The sequence below is a fragment of the Canis aureus genome, chromosome 18 (assembly GCF_053574225.1).
Source record: "Canis aureus isolate CA01 chromosome 18, VMU_Caureus_v.1.0, whole genome shotgun sequence".
NCBI classification, from domain to species: Eukaryota; Metazoa; Chordata; class Mammalia; order Carnivora; family Canidae; genus Canis; species Canis aureus.
This window is the reverse complement of record NC_135628.1, coordinates 60,109,948-60,120,530: the sequence shown is the minus strand read 5'-3', so window position 1 is coordinate 60,120,530 and position 10,583 is coordinate 60,109,948. Positions and strand designations below refer to the sequence as shown.

Here is a 10,583-nt window from a genome sequence, read left to right as displayed (position 1 = left end):
TTTTGCTTTTGATTTATTTTTGTATTCTGACTACCACCTGATCCTATGAAAACAAGGCATGATTTTAGTATTAGTTTCTTCCAGGAATTGAAATATATTGTAGTTAATATTGTGGTATAGCAAGCTAATGCAAACATTAGTGGTTTAAAATAATAATACTAATTTATTTTGCTCATAAAACTTGTTTAGGCAAAGTTTGATAGACACTTCATTTTTGTGTTAGTTGGGACAACTCAAGTGAATCTGTAGACTCATCTCCAAGATAACTTATATACATACATATTATTTAAATATATACATATGTAAAATTACACATACTAATACCAAATACTAATATGTATAAATATAAATTATATATACATCTCTAACCATTTATCAGCATAAATTGTTTGATGAACTCATATTCTAATATTTGGATTACTCAAATACACTCCCATAAATAATTTTCAAATAACTGAAGCCTAAAGCATATAATTCTACATAATGCCTATTTTTACATTGTATCAATTTAGAATGAATTATGTTTGAGACATATGTGATATCATATTTGGCATTTATTCTTCAGTAATTTAATTCATTAAATTTAATTGAAAGAATGATGATTGAATGCAAATTTTCATTCTTACATTTCAGCTTCCAAGACCTGCAATTTTATTGGGAACAAAATCTCATAGTTATCCAAGCTACTGAACAGCATTTTTTCCTAATCCTTGGGTATATGTAGATTTGTTCTTTTCTTTGAGATGATGTGAGATAGTTATATAAATTAGACTCAGTAGTTCATTCAGATGTTAAAATTCAGAGTTTTGGAATTTTGACAAGAGATTATTTTAATTTGATTTTCTTCATTTTTAAAGTGGTATTTCCTTAAAACCAAAAGTTGTAGGCTATAGGTCCTTATTTTTTGGTTGTTGTTTTGTTTTTTTGTGTTGTTTTGCTTTGTAAAATTTAGTACCCTAAAACTTACAACTCAAAAGTTGCAGAAAGAGTATAAATCTTCTCCCAGACCATTAGATGTATTTCCTTAGTTAACCCTAAAAGAAGGTGAGACCTTTAGCCCTAAGATTTTCCTTGTGATCAAAGATATTTACTTTTATTTTTATTTATATATTTATATTTATATATTTATATTTATAAATATATATTTTTTATTTTTATATGTTATATATAAATATATATAGAAAATATATATTTAATATGTGGAAAAAAAGGGGATTTTTGTTCTTACTCTGATGAATAAAGCTATTGTCTATGTTGATTTATGTGTTTAATTCTACCATGTGTGAATTATTTTTTTTCAGATAGAGATGTTCGTTTCAATTATTCATGATTACTGTAATTTTTTTAAGATCTATGCCCCACATGGGTCTTGAACTCATGACCTTGAGATCAAGAGTTGAATGTTCTACTGACTGAGCCAACCAGTGATTACTACATATAAACAGCATTTAAATGTACACAGTTCAACCTACTTACCTTGTATATAATGATTTTTTAACTCACATATACCCACAGAAAATGATCTTCTAGAAAAAAATTTGATAATATTTTCTATAAGATCTTTATGTATTTTGTTCCATATTCATTTAACTGTTTCTTTGAAATTTATTTTATAAAATTATATGAACCTAGTATATGCATTGCTTTTTTACAGATTAATTAATCACTCTTTAAATAATTCATCCTGAAAGTTATACACACACACATTGTTGATGTTGTTGGCACAAAATGAACAAATCTTTTAGAACCTCTTAAAGAAAGAACTTTTTGTTTGTTGTTTGTTCTGTTTTTGGTTTTGCTTTTATTTTTCCCAGCTCAAGTTATCAGAGTTGCCTGGGATACACAGTCTTCACTAAGGACATAAAACATGAAATGTTAGAAATCATTAGATGAAAGACATTTCAGAAAGTTATATACCTTATCTTATTTTAGGACTGTAACCTTAGGATTTAGTTAATCAGCAGAACTGTGTGGCTTCAGTCTCAGGGAGGTCCTGTTTTTGGTTTTATACTTGAACTGGTCCCTTTTAGGTTATTTATAAGTGAATTGGATGTACAATCTGTGCCCAGGGCAGAAATTGAATCCCTGTTGTGTGGTTTTGCTGACTCTGGTAATGGTTAAAGTTTCACTTCTATTTTTTTAATTTTTTTAAAGATTTTATTTATTTATTCACGAGAGACAGAGAGAGGGAGAGAGAGAGAGAGAGAGAGAGAGGCAGAGACACAGGCAGAGGAAGAAGCAGGCTCTATGCAGGGAGCCTGATGTGGGACTCCATCCCGGGTCTCCAGGATCAGGCCCTGGGCTGAAGGCCGCACTAAACTGCTGAGCCAGCCAGTCTGCCCAAAGTTTCACTTCTTTGCAAGCCCATGAGGAGGGCCCATAGACATTAAAAGTTGAAAATTGCCTTTATCAATGTCTAGCATATCTTTTGCTTACAGTGCCTCAATCATTCACTCTTACTGCTGAGGTCCAAAGTCCAGAACAAATATTATAATGATGTATGCAAGCATGACAAATGTAAATTTTAATTTACCAAATATAAAAGAAATAGTTGTTTTATAAAACAGTGTGAACTGGGGGTCCCTGGGTGGCTCAGCAGTTTAGTGCCCGCTTTTGTCCCAGGGTGTGATCCTGGAGACCTGGAATCGAGTCCCACATCAGGTTCCCAGTATGAAGCCTGCTTCTCTCTCTGTCTGTGTCTCTGCCTCTCTCTCTCTCTCTCTGTGTGTGTCTTTCATGAATGAATAAATAAATAAAATCTTTAAAAAAGTGTGAACTGACCAAGTGAGAGCAAAATATATTGATAGAACACAAATTTTATAATCTGGATCCAGTTTGGCTTCTGCCAGTTTATCAAATTATTCTCACTGTAGTTGTCCCAGAAAATGTTTCTCCAGCCACTTTCTCAAAGCCCCCTTGACTTCTTTATTCCTCACACTGTATATAAGGGGATTCAACACAGGTGTGAAGATGGTATAAAAAGCAGAGATCACCTTGTCATAGGCCACTGAATGGTAGGATTTGGGCCGCATGTAGATGAATATTATGGCACCATAGAAAAGCCCCACAACAGCCAGGTGAGAGGAGCAAGTGGCAAAGGCTTTCTTTTGGGCTGCTGTGGACTGCATGCGGAGTACAGCAGCAAGGATGAGACTGTAGGAGGCCAGAATAAGAGACAGTGGGATCAAGAGCATCAGAACACAGCATACATACATGAACAACTCAAAAAACATAGTGTCAGCACAGGCAAGGCGCACAAGTGTGGGTGCCTCACAAAAGAAGTGGTTTATTTCCCGAGAATGGCAGTAAGCGAAGCTCAGAGTGACACCAGCCTGCATCAGTCCATCTACTCCTCCCAGAAGCCAGGAACCTGCGGTCATGTGCAAGCAGAGCTTCTGATTCATGAGGATGTGGTAGCGCAGGGGATGACATATGGCCACATAGCGATCATAGGCCATGGCTGCTAAGAGAAAGCACTCACCCCCTCCCAGTGTGAGAAACAGGAAGATCTGGGCTCCACAGCCAGCAGGAGAGATGGACCCGGTGCCCATCAGGTAGTTGGCTGCCATTTTGGGGACTATGGTGGAGACCAGCATCATGTCCATGACAGAAAGCTGGCTGAGCAAGAAGAACATGGGCGTGTGCAGCCGGGGGTCCTCACAGATGAGCATGATCATGAGGGCATTGCCCATCAGAGAGGTGAGGAAGAACATGAGCACCATGGAAAAGAGGAACAAATGGATTGGAGTGTGTTTAAAGAGCCCTAGAAGAATAAAGTTTATCTCAGTAGTGTCATTTGCATTTTCCATTGTTCCTGTCACGCCTGAAAGAAAAAGAACGATAAGGAAATGAGAGCTGCTTGAAAGAAGGTTAGTTATTTACTTAAGAAGAGGTGATCAAATGAGAGAAAACAAAATGAGACTTGGGAGAGTAATTATGTCTTTAATCTTTCATTTCCCAACAAGACATTTGCTTTAGCATCCTATCACACACCCCTGTTGTTATTACACAGTATTTTTTAATCCACAGAAAGTCATATAACAAGTGTGTATTGCCATACATATTTCTTTTATTTCTATGTATCTTGTTAGTATGCCATGCATAATTTAGTCATGGTGTTAGGAAATATTATATAATCCCAGTTTTCTAAAGTGTATGTACTTCTGTCTTCAGAACCTCATAATCATGCATTTAATTAATATTGATGTGATATAGCTCCTAACTATAACTTTTTTATGTTTCTCATATGCTTAAATTAGTTTCTCAAGATTTCCTTCAATGCCATGAAGAATTGGTTTAATTTAAAAAAATGCCCAACATTATACGTAAAACTACCATAACTCAGTTTGCAGGTGAGGGAAACAAAAAAGGCTGTGTTTCTCTATTTTACATGTGTGTGCAGCACATGGTTCAATACACCAGGCCCCAGCTACCACAGATACTGCTCCAGAGTACCTAACACCATATTGGCCATGTTATCATGGTGTGTACTCATGATTATAGAGAATTTGTCTCAGTTTAGAAATCTCACAACAGTTAATTTTATAAATGATATGTACCTGCAAAATGCTGAATTTAATTAAATGTGTTCATTATAAAAATTGTTTCTTTTTTTTAAGAATTTATTTATTTATTCATGAGACACACACACACAGAGGCAGAGACACAGGCAGAGGGAAAAGCAGGCTCCATGCAGGGACCCTGTTGCGGGACTCGATCCCAGGTCTCCAGGATCAGGCCCAAGGCTGAAGGCAGCGCTAAACTGCTGAGCCACCCAGGCTGCCCTAAAAATTCAATTTCATAAATGAATATAACCCTAAGGAGTATAAGAAAAATATTTTAACTTGTAGACTTAAACACTTTGTTACTAGTAGCCACACATCCTTAAAGATAGGAGATAGATTAATTTATTAATTGATTAAATTATTAATTGGCAAGTTTATTACATTTTAATTAACTGTTTAGTTAGTTAATTATATAACTGGTTAAGTAAAACATGCTCAAATAAATTTATGCCCCAAATTACTCAGAAGTACAGCATTAGCTGTGAATAAAATAGGAAGCATCTCCTTGATTTTCAGGGTTCAATTATCATCTTTCTAAAACTGCAAACTTATTTTTATTATCAGTAAGTGTCTATGGTAGTAGAATTAGATGCATATGCAAATTACTTTCTCTTCTTTTTTTTTTATTTTTGTGACATTTGTCTCTTCCTTACAAATTAACTCTTTCAAAGACAGCAATCAATAGATTAATGATTATCAAGATGTTTGGTTTTGGGATTTATTCATAATCTATAGGATAACAAATCTTTATTTAGTTCCATGTAAATTAATTGGTTAGCAGTGCAAAATTTTTAAATGATCAATATCTTTTGTAAATATTAGCATTGTTTTAAGTATCTAACATATATGAGAAATATCAATTATATAATTAAATAATATAGAATTTCTCTGCATCAAAATAGTTATAAATAAGAAAATAAGAGTTATCAGTCTCATGATTTATTTCAATTATATATATATGGCATATATATATACACATATGTATATACATATGTATTTATGGCCTCATGCAAATGGCAGGAATTTCTGTAGTAAATAATCTAAATGTAGTATTTTTCATCTCTTAGATAAGAGAATGTCTATTTCATTCTCAAAAACTGTTGATTTTTGTTTCCAGTTTTTCCATGTGACAGTCTTAGTTATTTTTAGGTGTGATAATTATAGCCAATCACAAAAAAGGGATTAATTTAATTTAATTAATTTTAAGAAAATTAATTTTCTTTTAAATTTCAAGTTTATTAATGATGCTGAGAAGAAACTTATTTTTTTTTGTATTGTTAATTTTCACCATTCTCACTGGTGTGAGGTGGTATCTCATTGTGGTCTTTTTTTAGTTTATTTTTTATTGGTGTTCAATTTGCCAACATATAGAATAATACCCAGTGCTCATCCCATCAAGGGCCCCCCTCAGTGCCCATCACCCAATCACCCCCACACCCCGCCCACCTCCCTTTCTACCACCCCTAGTTTGTTTCCCAGAGTTAGGAGTCTTTCATGTTCTGTCTCCCTTTCTGATATTTCCCACTTATTTTTTCTCCTTTCCCCTTTATTCCTTTTCACTATTTTCCACATCCCCAAATGAATGAGACCATGAAATGTTTGTCCTTCTCCGATTGACTTATTTCACTCAGCATAATACCCTCCAGTTCCATCCACGTTGAAGCAAATGGTGGGTATTTGTCGTTTCTAATGGCTGAGTAGTTTGTATGTTTATAGGAAAGCATTTTTTCTTCCAGATTGCCTAATTTGTTAGCATATAGTTGCTCATAATATGTTCTTACAATTGTTTGTATTTCCTTATTGTCTTATAATATGTTCTTATAATTGTTTGTATTTCCTTAGTGTTGGTCATGATTTCTCTGAACATAAGATATTCACAGTGAATTTAAAGAAGTAATCCAAAAGTTTAAGTTAAAAGAGATTCTTGCGTAATGGAAGAAGTTAAGTTTAAGTAATCCAAAAGTTAAAGTTAAAAGGGTTTCTTGCGTAATGGAAGAAATTAAGTTTAAGTAATCCAAAAGTTTAAGTTAAAAGAGTTTCTTGAGTAATGGAAGAAATTAAGTTAAATTAACTTAAACTTTTGGATTACTTCTGTAAATTCATTGTGAATATCTTATGTTCAGAGAATGTTCAACATCACATTTATAAAAAAAGGGCAAGAACCATAGGATGGATGCAGAAACAGTAATTGAAGAAGAACCATAGGATGGATGCAGAAACAGTAATTGACAAACTACAGCATACTTTCTTGATTAAAACTGTCAACAGTGTAGGGATAGGGGAAACATACCTCATTATCATAAAAGCTATGTATAAAAAGCCCACAGCAACTATCATTATCAATGGGGAAAAACTGAAATCTTAACTTAAGGTCAGGAACATGACAGTGATAACCACTATCACCATCATTGTTCAACATAGTACTAGAAGTCCTACCCTCAGCAACCAGTCAACAAAAAGAAATAAACAACATTCAAATTGGCAAAGAAGAAATAAAACTGTCACTCTTTACAGATGACATAATACTTTATGTCTAAAACCCAAAAGATTCCAGCCCAAGATTGATAGAATTTATACAGGAATGCAGCAAAATGGCAGGATATAAAATCAATGCATGGAAATCAGTTACATTTCTATACACTAACAATGAAACAGAAGAAAGAGAAATTAAAGAATTGATCCCATTTACAATGGCACCAAAAAACATAGTACTCTAGGAATAAGCCAAACCAAAGAGGTAAAGGACCTGTACTCTAAAAAATACACAATATTTATTAAAGAAATTGAGGAAGACATAAAGAAATAGAAAAACATTCCATACTGATAGATTGGAGGAGTAGATATTAAAGAAATTGAGGAAGACATAAAGAAATAGAAAAACATTCCATACTGATAGATTGGAGGAGTAGATATTGTTAAAATGTCTATATTACCCAAAGCAAACATATTCAATGCAATTACAATTAAAATAATTGTGACACTTACACAGAGTTGAAACAAATAATCTGAAAATTTGTATGGAACCAGAAAAGACACTGAATAGCTAGAAGAATGTTGAACAAGAAAACCAATGTTAGTGGCATCACAATGCCAGACATCAAGCTGTATTCTAAAGCTATAATCATCAAGACAGTATGATATGAGAATCCAGAAATAGACCCTCACAACTACTATTTGCCAAAGCAGGAGGTAATATCCAATTGGGAAAAAAAGTCTCATCAAGTGGTGTTGGGAAAATTGGACAGCTGTAGATGTAGAAGAATGATGTAGATCATTCATCATAATGAAACTGGATCATTTTCTTAACCCATACATAAATTTAAACTCAAAATGGATGAAAGACCTAAATGTGAGACAGAAATCCATCAAAATACTAAAAAAGAACACAGGCAGCAACCTTTTAGACTTTGGCCACAAACACTTGCTAGATGTCTCCAAAGGAAAGGGAAACAAAAGCAAAAATAAACTATTGGGACTTTATCAAGATAGAAAGCTTCTGCACAACAAAGAAAACAGTCAACAAAACTGAAAGGCAACTCATGGAATGGGAAAAGATATTTGCAAATGACATATCAGGTAAAAGGCTAGAATCCAAGATCTACAAAGAACTTACTAAACTCAACACCAAAAAACCCCAAAGAATCCATTCAATAAATGGGCAGAAGACATGAACAGACATTTATCCAAAGAAGACATACACATGGCCAACAGACACATGAAAAAATGCTCCACATTTCTTGTTATCACAGAAATACAAATCAAAACCACAATGAGATAACACCTTACAGTAGTCAGAATGGGTACAATAAAAAATTAAGGAAACAGCAAATGTCAGATGAAGATGCAGAGAAAGGAGAATCCTCTTACCCTGCTGGTGGGAATGCAAGCTGGTACAGCCACTCTGGAAAAAAAATTAGAGTTTCCTCAAAAAGTTAAGAATAGAGCTATCCTATGAACCAGCAATTGCAGTACTAGGTATTGACCCCAAAGATATAAATGTAGTGATTCAAAGGGGTACATGTACCCTGATGTTTAAAGCAGCAATGTCCACAATATCCAAACTGTGAAAAGAGCCACTGTCCACTGATGGATGAATGAGTAAAGAACATATGATTATATGATAGATTGATAGATGATAGAATAATAAACTTTTATTCATTTCATATTAATGGGCTGGATTACACTGATTGACTTTCTTTTTTTTTTTTTTTTGTTTTTTTAACTGATTGACTTTCTTATGATAAGACATCTGTATACTATTTGGATAGAACTACTCATTTTGATATGTAAATTATTTGAATCTATGACTGTGGTAAGATTGGTATTATTTTTAAGCAATCTTTCATGTATGGTCATCAAGTATATTAATCCAACAATATGCATCCTGTAGAGTTCACGTCTTTTATTTTGTGCTGTGCATAGACAGATCTGTGCCTTTATGGACTTACTGAATCACATGAAAGTGATATAAATGTGCTTCAATTTAACCACTGCAGTGTCAGGAGATTGAGGCAGAAATTACAGATTACTTAAATAACAAGTATAGGGAGATAAAACACTAAAGCCTTCTCCTAACCTACTTGGAAGAGAATAGTAATATTTGGACATGTCACCACCACTCTTAAGTCAGTCTCCTTGTTCCTAGATTCAGGTAATTCATGTTTTGTTACACAATTTTCTAGCACTGGCTTCATTTGTTTCTGTTGTGATTCAGTTTGTGCTCTGTGCTTGTATTGAAAACTATCAGCTAATGCCCATGCTTGAAATCACATTTAAATACATTTTTTTCCAGAGGATAAGTTACTTTCATTATGATTTTTTTTAACTTTTATTTATTTATGATAGGCACACAGTGAGAGAGAGAGAGAAAGGCAGAGACACAGGCAGAGGGAGAAGCAGGCTCCATGCACCGGGAGCCCGACGTGGGATTCGATCCCGGATATACAGGACCACGCCCTGGGCCAAAGGCAGGCGCCAAACCGCTGCGCCACCCAGGGATCCCCCCTCATTATGATTTTGAAAATCTGATGTGCATTTATTATTGAAGAAGAAACCATTTTAAACTAACAGCATTTTAAAATAATCATTGTGATAACATCAGACATTGTATTCATTCTATCCAATATTTTCAAATGAAAAGTAATGTTAAACATCTTTACAACAAACATTTATCCAGCAGGAAATTAAAGTTCAGAAAGTCATGTGACTTATTTAATAATGCATATTATAGAAATTAGAGAACTGGTAGCACTGCAGTTCCTTATCCCTGATCCTTCACTCAATACAATGGTTCACTTTAATATTCTGAGTATAGAAGTACAGATGTAAGGACTAGACTTCTTGAGCTTAAATCCCTATTCTACTGATTCATAGATGGATAAAATTAGATAGTTTAAATTTAAATTAGATAGTTTAAATTAAGCTTTATTATCTGCAAATGAAATATAGTAGATTTTAGAATTAAGAGATTAGAAATATTAGTAGATTTTTTTTAGAATTAATAGATAATACACATAAATGCATAGCATATGACAGGGTACAATATCTCTGCAAAGATTAGCCTTAATAATTTTCTTAGTACTATATCTATTAGTCATAAATAGGTATTACCCACCTAAACATTTTCTTTTTTTTTTCCACCTAAACATTTTCAAGTAAAATGAAAAATTATTTAAAAACTATCATGTAAGGGCAGCCTGGATGGCTCAGTGGTTTAGCGCCACCATTGGCTCAGTGCCTGATCCTGGAGACCCGGGATGGAGTCCCACGTCGGGCTCCCTACATGGAGCCTGCTTCTCCCTCTCCCTGTGTCTCTGCCTCTCTCTCTCTATGTCTCTCATGAATAAATAAATAAAATCTTTAATAAATAAAATCTAAAAATAAAAATAAAAAAAATAAAAACTATCATGTAATTTAATTATATATTACTTCAAAATCTAGGAATACTTTAAGTGACATATTATTTATGATAATTCTGGATTGAACATTTCATTCAAATCACGATTTATGATTTTTTTT

The 10,583-nt window shown here is 33.7% G+C and overlaps 1 protein-coding gene across 1 annotated transcript; it reads right to left on the bottom strand.

The window, feature by feature from the left end:
* Positions 1 to 2,864: 2,864 nt before the first annotated feature.
* On the bottom strand, positions 2,865 to 3,809 carry LOC144289202 (olfactory receptor 2T33-like). Its single transcript, XM_077857436.1, has one exon. The coding sequence runs from the start codon at positions 3,807 to 3,809 to the stop codon at positions 2,865 to 2,867; it is 945 nt and encodes a 314-aa protein (XP_077713562.1).
* Between the last annotated feature and the right edge of the window lie 6,774 nt (positions 3,810 to 10,583).

Bases quoted from the DNA above. Each gene is read 5' to 3' on its own strand.
- LOC144289202 (XM_077857436.1), bottom strand. From the start codon at position 3,809: ATGGAAAATGCAAATGACACTACTGAGATAAACTTTATTCTTCTAGGG.